Source organism: Lutjanus erythropterus, chromosome 18 (assembly GCF_056507025.1).
Source record: "Lutjanus erythropterus isolate fLutEry1 chromosome 18, fLutEry1.hap2, whole genome shotgun sequence".
NCBI lineage: Eukaryota > Metazoa > Chordata > Actinopteri > Lutjaniformes > Lutjanidae > Lutjanus > Lutjanus erythropterus.
The window spans coordinates 26,106,787-26,131,374 of record NC_139334.1 but is presented as its reverse complement, the minus strand read 5'-3'; the positions used below and the strand labels follow the sequence as shown (position 1 = coordinate 26,131,374).

At 39.9% G+C, this 24,588-nt stretch overlaps 1 protein-coding gene and 1 pseudogene across 1 annotated transcript; both read right to left on the bottom strand.

Moving 5' to 3' along the window:
• Positions 1 to 189: 189 nt before the first annotated feature.
• On the bottom strand, positions 190 to 4,353 carry neff2 (neuronal intermediate filament family member 2). Its single transcript, XM_084743086.1, has 3 exons — positions 3,184 to 4,353; positions 2,006 to 2,130; positions 190 to 1,368 (listed from the first exon to the last, which is right to left on the bottom strand). The coding sequence occupies exons 1-3, from the start codon at positions 4,192 to 4,194 to the stop codon at positions 1,308 to 1,310; spliced, it is 1,197 nt and encodes a 398-aa protein (XP_084599212.1). The 5' UTR covers positions 4,195 to 4,353; the 3' UTR covers positions 190 to 1,307.
• Positions 4,354 to 10,974: 6,621 nt separating this feature from the next.
• On the bottom strand, positions 10,975 to 12,483 carry LOC146311184 (nanos homolog 1 pseudogene; annotated as a pseudogene).
• Between the last annotated feature and the right edge of the window lie 12,105 nt (positions 12,484 to 24,588).

The following is a 24,588-nucleotide window of genomic DNA, read 5'->3' as shown; positions in this document are numbered from 1 at the left end:
TTATGCTTGGCCCTAAAACTCTTCTGTATGTTTTGTTCACACCCCTTTACACCTTGATCAGACAAGGTGGTAAATTAGCCATTTGCTGATCGGTCTATAAACACTTAGGCAAATAATTGTGTTGTATATGAGAGCTATAGTTGAGACACAATGCTGAAATGAGGTCAAAGGAAAACAGGAGATGCGAGCTGATTTGCAGGTCAGTTATATGTTTATTCAGCTTGTTGCCGGCTGTTACAGGTACACTGAGCGTGATGGTGCAGACTTATTAGTTTCACAGATGTAAAGCACCATTTAGATCTAACAACAGCAGACAAACAACAAGGAGCTCCTGCAGTTAATCTTTCAGTTTTGTCATTTAGCTTGAATGGACTCACAGAACAGAGAAAGAAAAATTGAATGCAGATAGGCTGCGAGACACACTGCATGAATATAAGGAGAAACCAGTAACAATTAGTCTTCCACAGCATTTACATGTCCAGAAGGTTATGCAAGAAAAGACAGTTTGATTAGAAATTAGAAATTTTAAACAACCGGCCAAATAGAAAGACCCAAACTCACTCTGGTTTTTAAAACAACCAAAACTTGTAATTTTTATTTAGATGTAAATGCAGAGGAAGATCAACTAAAACAGACAAAAATGAGACTTTAATATCGTAAAAAGAAAATATTAAGGTTACTGGTTCACTGGCTATTACTACAGAACCAGGGGTGCAGGACAATGCATAATCGATTGGTAGAGTTCCAGGTCAATAATGCTGCAGGTTTCTTGCATCAGTTTAAACACAGATAAAGTCCGAGCAGCGAGAGATAAAAAAAAAAAAAGGATTTTGTTTTCCTCCTTCACAAACAATTGGTCAAATGTTTGCTCAACGAGGGGTCACAGAAGTCAAATAGTAACTCTGCTGCTTGGACCTTAACATGAGTGATAGAAAGGAACTCAGCCAAAACAATATTGCTGTCCGATATAGCTATATGTAACTAATGCAGTGCAGCCACTCTGCATTTTACAGTTTGCCATCTTCTTGATGTGTGGTGTCAGAACGTGTGTAGAAGAAGGGGGACTTCTGGTGGACCTCTTGTTTAGCACAAGGGCGCATCTGTCTTGAGAACGATGAGCTTTGGTTTGCGGTTTGGTTTTGGGAGGAGGAGTAAATGAAAGGAGGAATATTTTTTTAGGGGGGAAAAATGACAGAGGGGAGAACATAAAAGAAATGAGGGAGGGAGAGGGTTGATGTTCAGGTCAGGGCAGGGAAGGGGGGGGGATGAAGAATTCAGGTTTATGCCAGGCTGGAGGCATTTAGGTTTTAGTTTAGGGCGGGAAGGGAGGGGTAAGCCAGTCGAATCTCCTCCCCCTCCAGAAGTTTTCTGAAAAGAAACAGGAAACAAATTATGCTTTAGCTTTTTACACAATAAAAATGTGGAAACAGTGTCTGTAGTAGAGCTGCAACGATTAATCGATTAAATCAAGCTGTCGATCAAAAGATAACTAATGGAGAACTGTTTTGATAATCTATTAATTGTTTCAGTTGTTTTTCAATCAACAATGTCAAACATCTAAAATGTAAGAATCTTTTGCTTTTCTTGGTCATTCATGACAGTAAATGAAGAGTCTTTGGGTTTTGGACTGTTGGTTGGACAAAAAAGGCAATTTGAAGTTGTCACTTTGGGAAATTGTGATTAGCATTTCTCACCTTTTTCCCCACAATTGTTAGACATTTTATAAAAATAACAATTCAGCGATTAAATGTGAAAGTAACCAGCACATTAATCAATAATGAAAATAATCATTAATTGCAGCCTGAGTCTGTAGGTCAAGTGAGATAAAATGACATTTTTGAGGGAGGGAGGATCAAAGCTCAACAGTGGCGATCCCCTTTTTTGAATGGCTCCGGTTCCAGAAGTGAATTTTCAGTTCATTCACTCTGTAGACAGTTCATCAAAATTCTTATATAAAGAAAGGTTGTTCAGTGTCAAACATCAGCAGACAAAAGCCAGATCTCACCTGTATGCAGCTATTTCAATGTCAAGCGCCATCTTCACATTGAGAAGGTCTTGGTACTCTCTCAGGTAGCGCGCCATCTCCTGCTTCGCATCAGTGATGTCCCGCTCCAGCTCACTTATCCTCACCTATGAAGCCAAAAAAACCACAGCCATTCACAGTCAAATATCAGTGGTGCTCGACACAAGAGGATAAAATCAGAAACACGCAGGACATTAAGAATTTTATGAATGATGCTCTATTCTAGGTTAAGAAAAGATTTACTTCAAAATAATTGGAAATAATTGTGAGGTGGTAAATAGAATGATACAGTTTTTGGAAATCTCTGATCATCACATTTGTGTGTAGCTATAGTGTGCTCTCAGTTTATTTGGACAGTAACCTTGCAGATTTTCACCTCTGCTGTGAAGCTGCCTTCATTTCCTGCTGAGCTCTACAGTATGGGAGGGTGTAGCTGCTGCAGAGAATTCATTTACATGTTGTAGCAAAAAGAAGCATGGCCTCCTCCTGCTGCTGCTCTACTTTCTGCATGTAGAGTGTTTTCTTTTATTCAGAGTAGTGCCTGTTAATATTATTCCATCTTATCTCTGTGTCCAACCTTGAGCTCAACACCCTTTATACACCATCTTTGATCTTTCCTGTCCCTTTTCTCTGTGCTCCTGCTGAAGCAGAAAAGCTCTTTTAAAAGCATAAGAAGAAAGATCTGAGAGCAGAATACTTCTCAGGTCATATTGGTGCACAAGAGGGCAGATAATCGGACCAGGCACCACGTATTAGTTCACGTTCCCATACTGCATGAATGTCCATACAGATCAGACTCCAAATTAGGGCTGTGCATCTGCAAGAATCTGGTGGTACGAAACGAATCATGATAGGGGTTACGATGCTGTAAGCAAGGTGATAAATTTCTTTTTTCTTAACATACTTCTAGGAAAACTGCCGTAGTATAAAGAACACACTGTCATATGCATAATATCTGAGTTGAAAAGGTTTTGGCGACTTTTTGATGCAGTCAGAACAGTGAAGATGATGACAACACTGCTATCTAGCGGTTGGGGTTTTAAACACAAAATGAACCGCTGCCATGAATCCTTGCATGTATTATGTATCACGATACAGTATTTTGAGTACAAGTCTATTGATACTGTCTTACAACCAGAATCCACATGTTCCTCATTCACCTGGTACTTTGCCACCTCTTTGGCCTGCGTCTCCTCCAGATCTTCCAGCTGCTTATTTAAGGAGTCGATGACGTTCCGGAGAGCTTCGATCTCCGAGGATCGGGACTGAAGCAGCCTCCGGTACTCCATTGTCTCCTCACGGATGGCGTGCACGGCCTCGTTGTTTTTGCTCGCCATCTCTGCCACACTCGCGAACTTGCTCTTGTACCAGTCCTCAGCGGCCTGCATGTTCTTGTTCGCCAGCCGCTCATACTGCGCCCGGATGTCTCGCAGGGCGGTGGATAGGTCGGGCCGGGACACCTCCACGTCCACGCTGATGCTCGCCACCTGCAGCTGGGCCTGCAGCTCCGCCTGCTCCTCCGCAAACACCTTCTTCAGGAACACCAGCTCGTCACACAGAGAGACCACGGTGGCCTCGGCGTCACAGTTGGAGAGCGCGGCCCTGCTCGCCTCCTCCCTGGCCCTCTGCAGGGCCTCCTCAGCATCCATACGCCGCCTCGCCTCCTCCTCATACCGCTCCTTCATCTGCTCATACACATCACGCAGGTAGTCCCTCTCCGCCTCCATCCGCATCTTCTCCCCGTTCTCCGAGTCGATCATGGCCCTCAGACTCCGCGCCTGACCCTCGTAGAGTATCTGCAGACGGGACGGGTCGTTCTGTCGCCGCCTCAGCGCCTCCAGCTCGGCCAGCAAAGCTCGGTTCTGCAGCTCCAGGTGCCTCACCTTCTCAATGTAGGTAGCGAAACGGTCATTCAGGTCCACCAGCTGTTCCCTCTCCTGGGAGCGCAGGCCCAGCAGCTCTGTGTTGAGGGAGCTGGCCTGAGCCAGGTCCATCCGCTCGGACCCATCAGGCAGGGAAGAGGAGGCCAGCCTCAGGATCCTCTTCCCGGACGGAGGAGCTCGAGGAGAAGAAGAGAAGAGGGAGGAAGACATGGAGGATTTGATGGTGGTTTGGGAGCCTCTGTAGCTGTCCCAAGGGCGGCGATAGGAGATGTAGGAATCGTAGCTCATGATGAATTTTTTGTTGTGGATTTTTTTTTTGTTTGTTTAAGAAAAGGATGGATGTTTTTAGGTTCAGAAGGTTTTTTATGTCCCCCTTGTTCTGCACACCATCGGTGAGGATGAGCGAGCGTTTTTGCACTGCACCAGCTCAGTGATGCTGCAGATCCCCGGCTTTTATAGAGTGAGGCTGCCCCTCCTCCCTCCACCACGGAGAAACATCAGTGCTGTCAGCATCCACCAGGCCAATGGCTGACTGCTGCAGTGAGGAGAGAGGAGGTTGGTTTTCAGAATCACTCTCAGCTTCAGCAAGCAGAGCTGATGTGGTAGAGCAGCTTTTCTTTTAAGCTGCCCTTAAATTTGAATGGCAATCAGTTACTGTCATTACTCCACGCATTTCTGGAGGCATATCTTACTCTACTTAATGCCTACAATTCAGGCTGAGATGCATTACTCTAGCAGTGAACACATCCACATCAATAAAGCGAAAAAAAAACTGGGGCAAATGTGAAGATGACTTGAAACAAAGTCTTTTCCACAACCCAGAATCAATACATAGTGCGTAAAGACAGAGTAAAGGGGGGCATATATGTTAAGAGTAGAGCACTTTAAGGTTTTAATGCCATAGAAGACAATGAATTAATTATCATACAGAGTGCTTGGTACTTGGATTGATTGATGTGTTTGATACCTGCTGACTGCTCTGTCTAAATAATATGAATGATGATTGAATAATGCCACATTAGCCCACATACACAGATATCAAAACCTTTTCCTGCAAAGTGAACATTGCACAGATGGCTGATGCTTTGTTTTAATACTCGACAGATATTTTAAAAAGTAATATTTTCTTCTCTGATCATTTCCTCTCTTTATTGTTGCCTGAATGTCCTTTAGCAGACAGATACCCTCCTTTGCGATGCCCTACATACTGCTATTGTTCCCAGAGTATCTTTAGACGTATCTATTTGATCTATTTAGATTGTAAATTGATGAGTCACTGATGTTCTTCAGCCAACAGTGTGTGTGGGAGACACCACCGAGAAAGAAAGTGCTATCTGTATCTGCTGACACAGAGAAACACTCTTGCTGTTTAACATCCTGAGATGAGTCAGAGGGTAGCTGTAAATCACCCTCAGTGTTTGTTGAAAAGGAGGCGCCAAGCTGGTGTTCTTACACAAGACAGTGTTCAGATTTCTGCTCAAGGACGCGTTTTTTTGGTGACACACTCTCTCAGACTGGTGACAGGTGCAGGACAGTCTCATTATAGGACAGCCAACATTAAACTCCTGGAGGATGTCTGCTTTTTCCATCCTGCTGTTCCAAATGTTTGACCTCTGCCTGTGCAGATACATAAAAAATATAACATGTAAGAGAAAATAGTTGATTAAGATTTCTAGCACAATATTGTGGAAGCCCATTTCTGTGGATGTGATGAAAAAAAGATCCTGTAAGTAAAACAATTTTTCTCAAATTATCTTGGTGTCAAAAACAACTCCTTATTTTTAGATAAATATGTCATTATTTTGAGAATTTCTTATCATTTGAGATTCTAAGACGTTATTTTTAAGATAAATAAGTCTTCATTTTGAGATACTAGGCATTATTTTGAGAGAAATAAGTCATTGTTTTGAGAATTTTTCATTATTTGAGATGCTCACTAATTTTTGAGATACTAAATCATTTTTTAGATCAAATAGGTCACTATTTTGAGAAATGTTCTCATTATAATGACTTAGAGGGTCTTTTCTTTTTCATCACGCTGTTGGAAATGGGCCTCCATCCAATATGACCACAGTGTATCAGCTGAGTGTCGATTTGGTTTTTGATCAATACTGATGACTCAATCAGTCCCACCAGCTGCTGAAATTTCAGTTTGAAAACAAAATCTTTTCTCATTTGTACACACAGCGAATACATCACAATTACCACCCTGATATAGCAAGATATGGCCTTAAATTATCTGAGGAATAAAGCACCTTGCTTTATTTATTTTGAGGAAGTAAAACGTGGTATGATGGAGACGAGTCTTGGGAAGAAAATCCCGGCATCCACTGGAGTCCCATTACAGCTATCAGTATTTTCTACATCACCCTTTAGCTACAAAAACTAAAATGTGTTGATTTCAAGCCAGAAAAGCAAATGATTAAGCACAATTATTATGCCAGTAGGGGACACCATTTAGCCAGGAAATGTCCTCAATCAGTTTTTGTTCCCAAAATGAAATCTTAATCTTAATACCTGCCAAACGAAAAGATGATAAATAGTATCTGATTATTTGTTTAGATTGCAAAAGTTTGTGTCATTTACAATGAAAGGATTTTGTAGAGGGAAGTTCTATTTTTGCACGGCTCATTGTTTGTTTGACATTTAAAGAGACAGAAAACAATACATTTTTGTTGCATAGGAAGAAGCATAGCAACAGATAAAATATATAGATGACGTCCAGATGAAGCTGATTTGCAGCTCCTGTGGTAGTGTGTTAGCTTAAACTGTATTTGAGCTATACTCTGATTCACCCAAACACAATGCAACCTAAATGTATGTTATTTGTATTAACATTTTAAAAACTCAGTTGCAGTGTCTTTTTGTTAATATGGTTTGGTTACTCACAGGAATCCACAAATCTAATTGCAGAAAGTGTTATTTAGAAGGGCTTTCTAGTAAAATGTTTTCACCAGCAGTCCTTACACTCCACTGTAAGGACAATGAATGATCATAAATGAAATGTAAGAATAAAACAGTTTTGTACCATTTTGGTTAGATCAAAACATCTGAAGATGAATCATCAATGAGACTTTTTAACAGCTGTAAAATCACAGGTGTCGATACTCGCTTACTGTCTGACACACAGCTCATGGTGGCACCTAACAGTTACTCAAGTACTGTACTTAAATACAATTTTGAGTATTTCCATTTCATGTTACTCTGCACTTCTACTACACTACTTTTTGGAGACAACTATTATATTTTCCGTCACATTTATTCGACCTTTAGTTACTTTGCAAATTTAGATTATTGTTGTAAAATACAAATTAACTAAAAAAGGTCAGGCAAAGTTTCTCATACCAGTGGCTGCTGGTAAGCCAAGTGGAACCAGACTGGCTGTAGTTTAGCCTGAGCAGATACAATGTAGATATAAGGCTAGGCGAAGCTGCTGAGTCTCTGCTCTTTGCTTAGATGACAGAAGATTTAAAGGTAGCTCAAAGGTACATTAGGTCAGGGCTATAGAGTGGTGTCGCCTGTCAGAGGACTCAGTATATTTATGACAGCACAGCCTGATTCCCACTGCAGGGCCTGATGAAAATGATACTTAACATAAATACTGAACTTCTACAGGAACCCTCACCCAACTATCGGCACATTTTAATGAGTATTGATAACTGTCAATGGAGTCTATTTCGTGTCTCTTCACCTCCTCCATCCTCCTAAATATGACTCAGAAATCTATCTCAGCCGCCATCTTGAAGGATGTCTCAATTCCCAAAATCCATCTCGAGGAGAGGGGAGGCTTGCCGAATAAGATATGAGCAAGGATTCGCAGGTGTATCCTCTGTGGAGGTGTTTTCAGTCCTTTTTCTACCTGTGACATATAAAAGATGCGTGACATACAGGTGGAACATACAAACCATCACAGGAGCGAAATAATTGAGATTTAGGCTGCATTTCCACCCAAAGTGCATTGTTTTTTGTCCCAGGAACTACTTTTTTAAGAAACTTAAAAGGTTCCTTCAGCCCCTTGTTGTTTGCATTTACACCACAGTCTAAAGACCCACAAAGTTTGGGCAAATTAGCCTGTTGATGTATGAAACGTGACGGCTGTTTTTATGTCATTTTTGCACTGGACTGTACAACAATAATAATGCCACATAGAGTGATGGACAAGCATTATTATTTACACGACAGAAGGACAATTCACACTTAATTCCATTCTCAGCATAAATGTGCAAAAAGGCCTGGACTTGTCAGTGTCAGTCCATCTGTCGTATGCTTCACAAAGCACAGTTTAACAAAAACACATTGGTTTGCGGCTGCAGATTTTTAACTTTTTGAAATATGGCTGAAATAAAATGCTGCAAGTACTCAACCAGAAGTGTCAGAAATGTTCAGCTCTGCAAGGCTACATTACAGGCCTGTGTGTCAAATAAAAAAAATAAAATGTGTGACATCTGCATTGTTGTCACATTATGCCATCCTGTGAATTGAATTAAAAGTTAATAAGCTGCCATGAACACTGTTATGACCTTCTGACAGAGATCATAAAATACAGCAGTAGGTTCAAACAGATGATGCAGCTGCTCCATAAACCTGACTTCTCTCTCCTCACGTCTCTTCCTCTTCTGCTCACAGCTTAGGTGGGAGGGACAAAGACATCAGGAGAGGAGGCAGGGAGAGGAATCGAGGATGCACAAACTGAGAAAAGCCTTTAGTGGGGGTTAGAGGTTAGTGTCTGTTGTTGTAGTTCTTAGCAACTGCCAATAGAGGTCAATGAAACTCATTGATTCCATAACATTCAAAGGGAAAGCTCATCAAAAAACAAATGAAATCTTTCCACATTTATTGAGCTGGAGTGGGATTGAGGTGTCTTTTTTGTGGTCAAAGGATCAAAAGAGTGACTTTTAAAAAAGTCTCAACTGCATCATGTAAAATGTGACATGGTTACCCATAGAGTTGTCAAAATACCAGAATTTAGATGATTTTTTATAGCTTTGGTGCCTTCAATACCATCAAATGTCAGTATTGTATTTTTTTAAACAATACATTTTGACAGATCTCATTTTGAAACATTTCTAGAACTATTATTACAAACCCAAACCAAATACACCCACCAGCTGTCTATCTCTGCACAAAAGAAGAAACTCTCCCAAATAAGGTCTGTGACTGATCACATACACACTCTGCAACAATCTAGTGTATTCCAATACAACAGCTCAGCCATATCATGCTCTCTCTGTAAAAATAATTTAATTTATACATTTACGGTTGCATTAAATTATATTAGACCTAGTAGATGCACCAAAGTGGCCACTGATTTACAACATTGTAGACCACAACAAAAGATGGTCATCATGATTTTTATTTTATTGTTTTTTTCAGTGAAAAGTAAAATTGTGAAGCAAAAAGTGATCATTCCCACTAATCACTGGTCATATCTAAATCACATTATCTATCAAAATAAATTCAATGATTTTTTTTTTTTTTTATCTCATTGTGCAGCCCTCATCAGGGCAAGCCAAATGATTTCAAGTACATTTCCAATCAAGCTGACTTAAAAACACCTTTGTAATCTTGTCTTACATGGCAAAGGCCACCCCACTATAAATTATAAAAACTATTGTCTATTAATAATAGGTCATTTTTATTAAACAACACAGTGCTTATATTATATATGAGTACAGTGGAGATCTTTACTGCAAAGATTGTTGTTGTTTAAGGTTTTGAACACTAGGTGGCACATTTGCATCACGTCAGTTTGAATGTAAGAGATGTTAGGAAATGAAAAACAATTGTGAAAATGCTTATTCAGTAATGTGTGTGACACAATAATTTCAAGTCACAATAACATTCAGCTCTGTTATCGAGTGCTCCAGTGAACTCTCAGACCTACATCACAGAGTGAGTAAACGGTGGTGTATTAAAATCAGTTGTAGTCCCATAAAGAAAAATGCAAATTACATGTTTATTCAGAGTTCATTTACAGTGAATATATTTCCCAATGATACATAAGGTAAAAATAAGTACATAAAACATTTCTATTGACAGATAAAGACTTTGGAATGTCAGGCTTTTCATTGCTAAAATTGTTCACCCCTTTATTACATTTACAAGAATTGCAGGAACACGTTTCCACGTGGAGGAAAAAATCTGTGTGTTTGAAGTTGTGACAGTAAAACTGAAATAATCGAGCTTGGAGCTACTTGAGGAGCATGTGGGTGAACTGCATGTCGACGTCTACCTTCCACTGTTTTACATTCAGTTGAAATCTGCAAAATACTATCCACATGAAATCACATAAAGAATATAAGACATCCAACATATAAACAATACAGAAATTACCTTTAGGCTAAGTGTCAATACAAAAGTGTATTCCTTTGGTAGAAAACATTTATCTCAGGAAAAACATGTGCTCGATATAAAGACGTATATCTTGCATTTTGCATGGCCTGTCAGACATCTTCCGTCCACGGGCCAGTGAACGTATGGGACTAAACATTCATCTCGTATCAGGAGTGCTGCATATTCATTAATGTTGGCATGTCATGAAGCCAGAGCAGCCCGCTGACATGCACACGGCTGTTTGCACTGGCACTGTGCTCCTCGAAAAACACAGCAACTTCTGATTACAGCATGAAGGTGGTCATTCACAGGTCGATCTGTACAGTACTTTGGTTCAGTTTTGATCACCAAGTCTTTAAAGGGACAGTTCACCCCCTAATCAAAAATACACGCGTTTCCTCTGGGCCTGTAGTTGTGAGTTGCTGAGTTTTGGAGATATTGGCCTTTTCTCCAATATAATGGAACTAGATGACACTTAGCTTGTGGTGCTTGATTGAAGAAATATACTATACTATATGTCAGACATATGAAGCACCAAAAAATTACATTATAAAAACTCAACAGCAGTGTCACTGTCCAGGAATCATGACCTAGTTAGTGAGTCAAGTTGCTCTTGCTGTTAAGTTTTTTGGCACTTTGAGCAACCAAACGCAAAGTGACATTCAGCCCCATTATCAATCACCTGCTGTTTTGGCCTCTCACTAGATAAGTGCCCCTTTTGCAAGACTTTCTTCCCCCTGTTTCTTTCAGTTTATGTATTTGGCCCATGGCATCATTTCTCAGTCACGGGCGTGTTGAATTTGAGTGGTTATTTATTTTATAGACCACTAAACCACGTACAAGGTGGCATTGTTTTCTGTGCTGTTGCTTGCTCTGGTGATAAATGTAGAAATCATGAATGCTTTAGCATCTCAGTGTAACTTGATGATTTTTAAAAATCTGTCGAGTATTAAACATCTGCATTAGTGAATGGGTTTTGAAATAAATGCACGCAGTATGTGCTACTATATGTAACTTCATTTTTTATAAGAGAGGAGTGCCCTTTTTGTCACTTGAGCACACGCCCCCCGGACGTCTCTTTGCACGTCCCTGTCCATATTTTAAGGCAGATATCTCCAAAATTTTGCATCTGACACCAAGATAGTCTAGATGGGTACGTAGCACAACAGGACAGAGAAAAAAATAAGCATTTTTGATTTTGGGATGAACTGTCTCTTTAAGAGTGCTGCCTGCGGGGGAAAATATTGCGCTCAATGCGTCCAAGTGTAAACTATGTGCCCATAGAGTTACAAGATAGACGAAAAACATTACAAATGAAGCAGTGACACATACAAAAAAAACAATAAAAATCTCATTTTCTTAAACTCTCTCTCTCACGACTTGTCTTGTGCATGAAATGGGGGCAAAATTACTGCCATACACACTAGTAATTTACAGTGCAACAACTCAAACTTCATTCATCTCCTCGTTTAGAAGATTTTCAGCCTTTTCCCCACCGCTCTGCCTCCCTTGGCCACCCTCTGGCTCGCCTGGTCTTTAGAGAGCGGGCAGTACTTGATGGTGTGCGCATTGTCGCCGTTGGCACTGCAGAGGGGGCAGGTGTATGCCCGCAGGATGGGGCACAGGACCCTGCCGTCCGCTGTCTTCAGGATGTGGGTGCCATAAACTTCCTCCGGTGCGCCGTTATTCCGACAGAAGACGCACACCTTCGGCTCGGGTTTGCCCCTCTGAGTCTGTTTGCGCCTTCTGTCCATGGAGAGCAGGTCGAGGCCGGCGAAGCTTCCCCTGTAGGAGGGTGAATCTCTGTCCCCCAGCGGCGAGTCACCAGCCAGGTGCTCGTACGGCCTGAGAAGAGAAATGCGCTCCTTGAGATCGTAGATGGAGATCGGCGGGGAGCCCGGGGCCGCGCAGCAGCACTCCAACTGTCCGTCGCCGTCCCTGCCGTGCCCAATTACGCAGGAGCAAACCGGGGAGTCGTCCTCCAAGCCCAGGGTCGCTTTAAGAGACTCGGTGATAGAGTTAGGGCTGCACGACGGGCTGTTGATCTTATTCTTCGCGACAAGTGTCGACAGGCCGAGGTAGTCGTTCCAGAAATTAAAGGTGTAATCATACGGAGACCGCGCGTCCAGGTACCCGCGGTCCAAAAGATCCATCCTGTCAGAGCTGCAGGGTTTAATGTCCACAGAGGTGAATAAGCGTTTCGGACGGTGTGTTTGTCAGCATGGAGAGTCTGTGGAGGGGATCTGCTCTTCCTTGCTGCTGGGTCTAGTATGCAGCGCACTCAACATGTAGGCGCTGATAAATTCCCCAGAATAAAACAGGGGGGCGTGGTTTGGTTCAAGTTGATTATCTCTCTGGCCCCAGAGGAGGGTCTACAGAGCAGAGCAGGGAGCTACTGAGCTGGGAAAATCAGTTTCCCTCCCACTATATGACTACTATCACGGAGAGACAGTATCTCTTTGTGTTATAGCAGAATTATTTATCCTGACGGTTGAGAGAGACTGGTATATTGTACCTTCTCATAATTATTTATTAGGCTGTTTTGTCCTTGGCATTTGTGAGTCTGAAGAGAAGGCCTGGAAAGAAATAGGCCAAAATGTATCTTTTGCCCAGCCACTCCTTGTCCTGGGTAGGGCTGCATCTGCAAGAATCTGGTGATATAACCATGATTCAATTCAGTATATTGTGATATATTACAATACTGTAAGCAGGGCGATGTATTGATATTTTTTAATCTAATTTTAGGAAAACTGTCATAGTATGACAAACACATTACCATATGCATAAAATCTGAGTCAAAAAACATAACTTTTTATGCGTTTAGAGCAGTGAAGATAGATAACTGCTGTCTAGCAGCCAGGGGTTTAAAAATGGTGCAAAATGCACCACTGCAACAAATCTTTGCATGTATCACAATATATTAATCGATTCGTCAGCCAAAAGAAAACTAGTTGCAAGCTGTTTTTAATAATCAGTTGATTTCAGTCATTTTTCAAGCAAACACTTGCTGGTTCCTGCTTCTTTAATGTGAGGATTTGCTGCTTTTCTTTGCCATTCGTGATGGTAAATTGAGAGTCTTTGGGTTCTGGACTGTTGTTTGGACAAAAGAAACAACTTGAAGACTTTGCTCTGTAGCCTGGGAAATTGTGATGAGGATTTTTCTGCTTTTTGACTTTTTATAGACAAAACGATCAATCGTGAAAATAATCTGCATATTAATTGATAAAGAAAATAATCGTTGTTGCAACCCTAGTTATCACAGTTCAGAGTTTTTAACAATAGACACAATATTGCAAAACATAATATCATTTTACACAAGTGTATCAATATTTTATTGCACCCCTAGTCATGGGGTAGTTTTTTCCTCATGGGTGAAGTTATAACTGCATTGGTGCTGTTTTGATACAAATTTGGTCGATGTTGAAGCTTTTTAAAGTTAAAATATGAAACATTACTGCATTGAAATGTCTAAAAACTCTATACATTACATATTCTGTCAAGTTCTGTACTTATATTATCCAAAATGTAAACAATTGTCAAACCCAGAGAAATCAGTAATTCACTGAAGGTAACGTGACTTTCCTGGTAGCCGCTATTTCCAGGAAAACACGGGACATGTTGAATACATCACAAAGTGAGGAAGGAAGCAGGCAAATGTGAATAAAACTTAAAAACATGACTTACCTCATCCACGAGCATGATTTTTTCATGAGTCATGTCAGACAGAGTTTCATCAGGTTGTTTAACAATCAAGAAAACAACTCCCATGATCCCACGCTACTTCAGATGTCATCAAACTACATCTTTTGTTTCAATGTGAGACCCGCAGCAGCAGAATTTTAATATTGTATTGTGTGCATTTAATTTACAGGAGTAGATGTGATGCTTTGTTAGCTTCCAGCAGCAGGAACATCACTTTATTTGAAGGGGCCCTCCACTGGTTTTGTGTTATGTTCCCATGAAGGTAACGCACTTGCAAGAGACAGATTTGAAAAGGAAGAGTCAAAATCAATTGAGAAGAGAACAAGACAACTTAACTTTTTGTCCATCGTTTAGCTAAAAACACTGAATCCTACATTCTTCTCATAGCATTATGCCCTAAAGATATTTAGAGTGAGTTTAGAGCCAGACATTTATTCAGGCTAAGCTCAGAAAGCCTTGATTACATCATCAGGGCTGTTTTCTCAGCCTTGACAAAGCTTTTCTAGAGCCACAGAAAACACTGTAGTACTGACCATGACTGGTAAACTGATTTTACTGCATCCTAGATTATGAAGAGTCTTACACAATATTTTTCAAGTCTGTTTTATAACAATATTCTGCAAGGACTATAGATGTTGTCCCACATCTCTTCTGTTATTAAGGGATTTCTTCATGGTGAGTAGAGGAGGAACGATTACACCAAAACCTTTTCAATGGACGTATGGATTTGTGAGTAGTGTTGGAAATATGTGAACCTGTCCTTTAAGCTGAATGTTTTTTACCGTCTAAAGGCAAAGTTATATACATATGTAGGCTCTACACCAGAGGTGCCAAACTCATTTTAGTTCATGGTGCAATATACAGCTAAAGTGAGCCGGTCCAGTAAAATTATTGAATAATAACCTATAAATACTAACGCCTCCAAATCCAGGTATGTTCTGAAAACACAACTAATGAACCATCCATTTACAAAACAGATGATGAACACAGACATCTTAAGAAAAATAAGTGCAATTTTATTATCAGTTTTTCACATTCAGTCAGTTCACTGTCATTACATGTACATTACAATTTACATATCACAGTAGATCTACAAATGTGATTACAGTATGTATTTTGGAACTGAACAATGATATAGCATTTTACTTAATATTTGAACACCTTTTCGAGATCTATAGAAATTCTTTTAATTTTTAAAAAAAATTCAGCTCCTGTATAACAATGCTGGAATCACCACATAACACCAACTAAAGTGGAACAAAATGAGAAAGCAGGTGAAGTTGCCCCCTGCCTCACAAACCATTTACAAATCTAGTTTTAGCAGTGCTGTAGAAACAGGGTTCCAACAGTATTGTTTTAAGACTGAACTCAGATACAGATTATTTTGTACTGAAGCTGCTGGTTAAATATGACCACAATAAGTAGGCTTTTCTTTTTCTCAGATAACTGTATTCTTGCCTGCAATTAATGACTGTTCAGCAATGTTCTACACTTTACAAAGTCATCCATTGGGCCTGATTGGACCCTTTTGGTGGGCCAGTTCTGGCCCGCAGTTCACACGTTTTACACCCCTGCTCTACACAAAGCCTGTGCTGTAGCCTACACAAGTGGCCTGTGCCATTGTGAGCATTTATACTTGGGCGCTTGTGTATCTGTGTCGCTCTGCAATTACACCACCAAAATGTTAGTTGGCAGTGGAGTTTCTATGTCATTGTGTTGAAACTGAAAGTGCTGAAGAACAGTTACTTTTACTGAAATTAGTATAATGCAGAGAAGAGAGATATTTTAGGAGATGGTGTGTGCGGCCATTAAACGGATCTGGGTATGGATCAAAGTATTGGTGGAAATGTAATGCCACCACTACAGAGTAGGGTATGCTGTATCTATGGTGTAGACTTCAACACAGAAGTACAAATTAAGCTAAGGACCAGTCTGATTTTGTGGTTTCTAGCGCTGAACTTGCAGATTGCAAACACCTTGTTTCACCCTCCCCTTCCAAATGTGAAGGAGAACCTATGGTGGCAGCAAAACTCACACAAAATGTGTTTGGGTTGTCCATTTTGGACTGTTGTAGAAACATGGTAGTGCAGCACTATGGCCTCCACAAAGGAGGACTGGCGTCCTATAAAAGGCTCATTCTAAGTTCACGAAAACAACCATTCTTATTTCCAAGTGATTATACAACAATGAAAACATATGTATGATTGTTATGTTCCATTTCTGCCATATTCAGCCAATAAATCCCTGTAAATGTTACACATTGGACATGAAAGTTAGTATTTCAGGACAAAGTTCCCATCACATCTAAATGTAAACAAAAGAATGAGTAGCATCATCAACCATAAATGTAAGGAAACTTAAACAGGCCTCTGTGTTTGGTCGACAGGATATTTCTGAGGTACAAAGTGTGGCTACATCACAATGACAATGACAAAAAATGAAGACAAAACAATGAGGATGGTGCATTTGAGCACATTAACATATCGTTTCCTGCACTGATGAACCTATAGCGAGTCGTTTCCACGTGAAGCTGCAGTGTCCTCCCTCCCTGCACCTGTTCTGCTTCCCTCGAGTCCACGGCTTTGTGCTCACAACCAGCCTTCCTCTGCTCCATTGTCTCCTCTCTACAGTGGGCCGTTTAACTTCATTAATATGCATTAAAACAGAGTGTGCCGTGTGTGTGTGTGTGTGTGTGTGTGTGTGTGTGTGTGTGTGTGTGTGTGTGTGTGTGTGTGTGTGTGTGTGTGTCAGTCAAAGCTCACTAAGACAGACTCACAAAAAAGAGGCAATGACTATGTTACTATTTTTGTCAGACAGTCAAGTGAAATATTAGGGAAGTCAAAGTTGAGACAAAAGTCATTTGCACGTCTTATATTTTAAAATTGGAGCTAAGATCCAGTTCATCACCACTGTGGGGGGGTTATTGATGAAATAAATCAATATCAGTCTTTCACAGTCTCTGAAAATGATCCCATGAGCATACAGAAATGTAGTTTTATATTCCTACTTCTGCATTCAGTGTCACTGTTTTTTACACCAGTTTATCATAACTTTATAAGCATAGTTTAATAGTATTGACAGGTTTGTGGACATTGGCAATAATAATGATAACTGTATTGATATAGTACCTTTAAAAACAGAGTTTAGCAGTGCTTTGACACAAAAAAATAAAAACTAGGAAACCCAGGAAGCAACATAACAACAGAAAGCCAAACAGTGAGGCCAAACAAAAGCAAGAGTTGAAGTGAAATTGAGGTCAAATTAAACACAAAGTAGCAAAACAAAGTAAAAACATAGTAGAAAAACACAAATTGTTAAAAGAGATAAGACCAATAAAAACTAGAAAAATGTTTCTGTATAAATAAATAGAAATAAGAAGAATTTTAAAAGATTTTGAGCCATACAAATGCTGAAGTAAGAGACCTGTGTTTGGTGTCATAAATGGATTGAAATCAGCATTAATCATGCTAAAATCACCAGAAACACAATGTGTGTGTCCAAGATTTGCATAGCTTTATAAATCATGAAATGTGTTCTTTGTAAAGAGAATACATTTCCTACTGCTGTAAAAGTTTCAAGCGATTGTCAATGGCACAAAGAATGAAGAAAATCATGTTAGTAAGACAGTTTCTTGTATGTGAGAATAAATTATCATCAGAATACACCACATGGTCCATTTTCAAGGTCACCTCCGGCTCTGCATGCACAAAGGAAATCATGAGAGAGCATTTAAAAGATGAATGGCTGCCAAATCACAATAGATAAATTGCGTGGGGGCCAATATGACATGTGGCTCTGCTGCTTCAGGGTGCCTATATTACTCTTAATGCAAAACGTGTTTGGCAGCAACAAAGGAAGTATTGATAATGAATATGAAATACACTCACTTTTACATTTGGAGAGTTGCATTCAGAGCACCATCACTTGAAAAAGGGCAGCTGATGATCTTACAGAAAGATTTCTGGCATGAAAAATAGGAGTCAAGGGGATTTCATTTGTAGAGGACAATTCAGAAAGTTCTATACATAACCAAAAGTGGATTTAAAAATCCACTTTTCGTTATGTCCAATAAAAAACAAAATCTGTTTGAGAAGAATAAAATAAAAATGATAGTTTCAGTGTAGCCCGGTGCAATAATAAAGTACCGTAAATGTAATAAAGGAAACTTGAGTGCAGTAGAGAAAATGATGCATTCAGAGACACAAGGAAGCAATACAATTTTGAGTTTAAAGTTTATTCAGTACACCTAGACAAAACTACTGTAGCCCAATACAACAGCACAGTCTTATGGCAGTTAGCGAAATAGTTGCCAAATCTAATATTTAATTTGTGTGCATGGACACAAATTTTCTTTTTGTATGTGGCATTCAACATGACTTTTAAATTATTATTATAATTTTTATCCATTGTCGTTCTCATTCCACAGTCAAGTTAGTAATAATTAATACGCAACATCCGGTTATACTTGTAAAATAAAGCTTACTGAGAAACATTTTAGGTAACAGTCACAATTTGGTTAGGTTTAGGCACCAGAACTACTTGGTTAAGTAATTTCTCCACACTTTATTGCTCGTTTGACACTAAGCTCGACTTTGAAAGTTGTGCTGACAGTCCCAAAAAAATAGAAAAAGAAGAATTTGAAATCTATTGATTACTTTTTGTGACTATTTAATGAACTGGGCATTGCATTGTGTTATTTAGTGTAACCTCATTGATAAACATGATGGACAAAATATTAGAATCAAAACTATAAGCTCCAAAATGATCATACAGTCGAATCAACAGTTAGCTACAACAAGGAACTTGTATTTTGTAGTTTTTGGAGGCTCCTGTGGACAAAAGCAAAAGTGTTTCTACCTTAATAACCACAAACATCAAAAATAACAAAGTACTCACTGTAAGTTTGCCTGGAAAAATATAAATACAGGCTTGTTTCATCTGTTTTCAAGGAGAATCCACCCAGTGGCAGGCATTAAGAAACAACTATACAGAAACAGCTTCTCGATGATGGTGTTTTTTACATATGTAGGTCATATAGAGGCATCACTAATAAACGGAGACTGTTTCATAACCAGTTAAAAACCTCTTGCAGTAGCTTTAACAAAAACTGGACATTATAACTTTCACTAAGATTGGATTATTGCTGCTTTTAAACTCTTGAGCTCGTGGTGATGACATAGGAAGTCATGTACATGAGTTGGTTGGGGTTCAAGCGTTTAAATCACGAGAAGACCGCTGCTAGGCAACAGCAACATGGATGCCAAAACTGTCGGCGTCCAGAAGGTACTGAGAAGAATGTCACGCAAGAAAGGCAAAGGCATAATGAAAAGTATCAGCATTTTCCTCAGACATATAGAAATGCAAAGAAAAACCCCTATGTGACTAAAATTGCAATTATGAAAGGCATAATATGCAACATTTTACTAAAGGAAATGTATCGACTCGAACATGATCCCCCTCGATCATCATGTATAACCCGCTAGAGGTGTGCGGTGATGTCTGTGTCCTGCCTTCTGCTTGTACTTTTTTGTTGTGCTCAGGACACTTTACCAACTCAAAACGTCACTATTTGACGTCCTGGGAATGAGCCACAACAATAAACCATCTTTCTGGTGTGTTTATGAACAGCTCGGACAGATCCCACTGATTCCACCTTTAACTTTACATCAACAGGAAAATGAACTTCCATGTCCTCCATTTCTGAAATCGTCAGCAAAACACCTCACAACCGAGTGTATACTTAAAGCTTATCAGAAATGCACTTTGTCCCTTTGGACATTCAGTGATTTAAATCGAGCTGCACTTTAAAGGATAAGTCTGGCGATGTTTTGTATTTCGTATTTTTAGCTAATTCCATTAAAAACAGGTATAATAACAGGTGCTGTGTGTATCAACTCCTCCTCTGTGCCATAGAGCTCCATTGTTATCCAAAAACTATTAAAAACACATCAATGAGTCACACTGTTGCACTGGTTCATATTCCCTCATGAACCACTGCCAATCCCACATACACCATCCTGCTACTGTAAATACCCACCAGCACACCAAATGGATGTTAATCTGCAGCTGAAAATAGTGCCTAACAAATGCATTGTTTATTCTTGTTTGTGTCATGTTTGCTGAAAACTACAGTGCCCAGATGTTTCATGGAAGCACTGAGCCCTGTTTTTTGAAATGAAACTATATATCTGTGGGGCATTTTTTTAAGATTTAAATCCTCAGTAGAAACCATGGGGCTTGGGGATGAGTGCTACAGACGGGGTAGCAGAGTCAGAATAAATGGACTCAGGCATTGTTAGTTTTGGTCTTTTCATGGAATTTGTGTAAAATAAGAAAAATATAGAATAGCACCAGCTTCATCCTTCAAAATATATTCTACAATTAACTGGAAACTGGTGAAATAATGTGAATAATCTGCTCAGTTATCCTTGTTCTTGTTAGGAACATAATAGCACCATAACTTTGAATGTGCTACAGTTGTCTGGTCTTTTTAATAGTCTAATACATCTTCTCAGAGTAGTTTCTAGCTCTCTCTCTCTCTCTATATATATATATATATATATATTTATATATACATATATATATATATATATATATATACTTCTATTCTTGAATTGGAGCAACTGTAACATAATCAGTTTCCACCTCGGGGATCAATTAAGTATTTCTGATTCTGATTCTAAGGTGGTCCAGGGGCATGCATTTAACATATAAATGCATCAATCTGGTGCTCTTTAAAAGGAAAAGAGGCAAGGTCCATAACGATCTCTTAACGTCTTTGTTTTCTCTCAAATTCAAATCAGATATCTCAGGTTGACCCCCGCGATTTAAACCTACAGAAAATGATAATAAATGGAAAACCTTCCCTGACATCGAGGAACTCCTGAGAGCTTACAGGATTCATTCGAATGTCAGTTTATTGTTAGAAACAAATTTGTTAAGCAATTAAAAAGAATACTAAACTCACTTAAAATATCCCTTTCCCCACTCTCCTCCCAAAAATAAATAAATAAATAAATAAAAACTCAAAATCAATACTCTTTGAAAATGTAAGTCAGCTTAACAGCCTCTGGCAAATGCTTATGCACTTGAGAATAAAATAATATGTTTCTGAAGAATTTTTTGCCTTTTTTCCTCCCTCCAAGTCAATACGAAGCAAGAAGCAATAAAAGGCTTAATGTACATTTTACTCATTTAAAGGCACTTACAAAGAGTGCATGATAAGCTTAAACTGGTAACTGGCCAAGAGAACAATAAAGAGTTATTTCCGATATGGCCAAACAGCAGCAACAAATCTTGCTTTGTTCACACGATGTGTGGCCATTGTTTAACTCTGTTTACTTCTCAGTCCTATCTGGCCTCCACACAGGCTGCTACAGGGTGTGAGCCACGTCTGGGAGAGGTGTTTTTTTATTTTTTTCAGCTCCAGTTAATGCAGCCACTGTGGCTTGTAAAGGGTTAAGAATCTTTATGTGTGAATACGGTTACAGAGCGTGATGATCGCACCCAGAGGCCTCCTAGGCAGCTCTGTCTGCCGAGCAGCCGAGGCTGAGATGGGCAGGCACTGCTCCCCCATTCATCACTGTCAAGTTGAATAGAAAATTAACAAATCCCTTAATTAAAAGACCTCTCTAGACTCTGCTGTGTGTGTGTGTGTGTGTGTGTGTGTGTGTGTGTGTGTGTGTGTGTGTGTGTGTGTGTGTGTGTGTGTGTGTGTGTGTGTGTGTGTGTGCGCGCGTGTGTGTGAGGCACGTGCCAGCTGCACTGCTACATTGTGCAAGCTACAACAGCCTGGCACAGGAGACACACACACACACACACATACACACAGCAGCCCTCCCTTCCATGCAAACATACACAGTCTCAGACACAAACAGCCCACCACTCCTCTCCGTACACCCCTGCCATCCCTCGCGCTGCATTAATTGCACAAACTGCATAATGCGGCCGGCCAGAGGAGCGCTTCATTCTGGATCTCCATGCGTCCCCAGACACAGAGCTGGGAGGGGAGTCAGTTGGGGCTTTGATCCCTGACCTCTGCTCTCCTCTCTTGGGAATATAGGACTGCATCCCTAACGGTCCGTCCATCTGCACACACACACTCACACACCTTCTGCCGCCGCCCATCCCCAGACCCCCCAGCTCCTAGAGTCAACCCAGCCCCAGACACGTGTCACTGTCACCAGCAGCAATGGGGAATGCTAAACAAGCCAAGGTCAAGCAGAAATTAGGGGGTGTCTTTTGGCCTGTCAAGTGCTTTGTCACGACCACCAGTTCTCTGAATGCAGCCGGCTATTACTTACCCGAAAAAACTCCACCTCCTCCTCTCAGGAGCTATATTCATGTATTCACACATATACACACAGTGTCCTCTTGACATGGTGGAAGTGGTGAAACTGGAAAGAATGTGGATCAATGAGAGCAAGAGACCCAGGGAAACCTAAATGTGCTCTTTAATTTTAATGTGATATGTTAAATGTTGAATAATGATGAATATTTTTAATTCTTGATATCCATGTTAGACACCAATTAAAATTATTTTGGTTGTTGGTTTGTCGTTGAAAAACATGCCAAACATTCCCTGGTTCCAGCTTCTCCAGTCTGAGGATTTGCTGTTTTATAACATTGTTAACTGGATATCTTTGGTTGGACAAAGCAAGTAATCATAATCACAAGATTCACCAGATCACTGGGAAAATGTATTGAATTTTTCAGTATTTAATTTTATTCTGGAAAAAAGACACACTGTTAGAGTGTAAACTTTTTTGTCCACTGGCCAGATCACACTAGTGAATGTTTTACCAGCCACTGAACAAATTACTACTGCTTTTCTGGCTGGTGAGTGAAGCAGATCTACCAGCCACTTACATATTTTACCAGCATTTGGCTGGTGGCTGCTAATTTTGTGCCCTGCACACTCTTGTTTCATTCAATATTTAAGTCACCAGCACAGCTTTTAATGTTTAAACCTCTGATTCTTAAACCTTTTCTGTCATGCCCCACATCAGAAGCTGAAAAAAATATCCACGTTCCACACCACAGTTTTTTTTCTTATCAATTATTAACGTTACTACAAGGAACTTTCATATTTTGTTGATATTTGAGGCCCCTTTGGACAAAAGCAGTAATAATAACCAGAAAATATAATGTCAAAAATAAATTGTCCTCCTGCTTTTTTTTAACTGGCTTACACACTACTCATGGTAACTTTGCCTGTGTAAATGTAAACACAGGCTTGTTAAATCTGATTTCAAGATGTCAGACATTAAGAATGACCTTATAGAAATAGCTTTTCTTCTTGCAGATGGTCTCGTTAACTTATGCAGATCATAAAGAGGCATCAGTATTAAACTGAGGCTGTTTCATGATTAGTTAAAAACAGCTTGTATAGCTTAAATTACTATCTATTGCTGAATGAGGTAACAAAATGCCTGCAATTATAGCCCATGGGTGCCATCGGTGTAGTCTGAGTTTTTCCCAGTACCAATGGGTAGAAGACCACCCAACAAAAGGCAAGTAAAATGCCATGTCAGGCTAGTAAATCTAGCTGCAGACTTGGCCAACCAAGCAAATGGTAAAAAGAGTTAAACTATTTTGATAATTGATTAATGGTTAAAATAATTTTTAATGCAGAATTGCAAAAATACTGTTTTCAGCCACTCAAATATCAAGATTTTTTGCTTTTCTCCGTTTATTATTATGTTAAAGTAAATATCTTTGAGTTTCAGACTGACAAAACAAGACATTTACAGACATCACCTTGGACTTTGAGAAACCAGGATGGACATTTATTTTTACTATTTTCTGACATTGTATAGACATTGCAGCCCTAGATTCAATATGACAATGAACTTCGGTCTCTGTTGGTATTTGATAACTACTAATAAATAGAACAATCTGTAAAGGGGCAAGTAAATTGACTTTGGGAAAGCACAGAGTTTTACTGCGCAAGTGAAAAAAAACATTAACGTTGAACCTTGAACGGATTGTTTTGATCCAGTGACCCAGCAGTAACATAGAAATAACATCAACACTGGCTCAAAACATGCAGTTGGTAGCAGGCCAAGTTAACCTGTATTATGTTGCAGTGTACCTTGTATTTATTCTATTTATTCCTGTTAAGTAAGGGAATAAAAACTCTTTGCTGAGCCCAGTTGCTGCAACTATACTTCTAACTACAGCAAGGAGAGCAGAGGAGGAGGGGGAGGAGGAAGAGGGAAGTTGTGGGCCCACGGATCAGAAACTTGTTTAACTCACCCAAATCTGCAGAGATTAGAGCGGGAAGTGGTCAAAGGGTTTAGAGTGTATCGGTACAATGGGGCCGAGAGGATTAGAGGTGGATTCACTGAGCCCCTGTGATGCCCTTCATCTCTGGGGGTCCACAGCCAGAGCACCTTTGTTGGGTTAACTAACAGCACTTCCCATGAACGCAGTGAACAGACCAATCCCTTTTTAATGATGCAGGGAAAATTCCATTGGCCCTGATTACCACAATGCTTTCGAGAGCCGCCATTGTCCCACACACCATGTCGAGCTTTTAAACTGTGCAGCCAGGCGAGTGGACTGCAAGGCGTTTGAAGTCTACTTGTAGTGTAGTGTTTTCGCCCGGTGGAAATAACCTTTACTAAGACAATGCTGATATGTGCA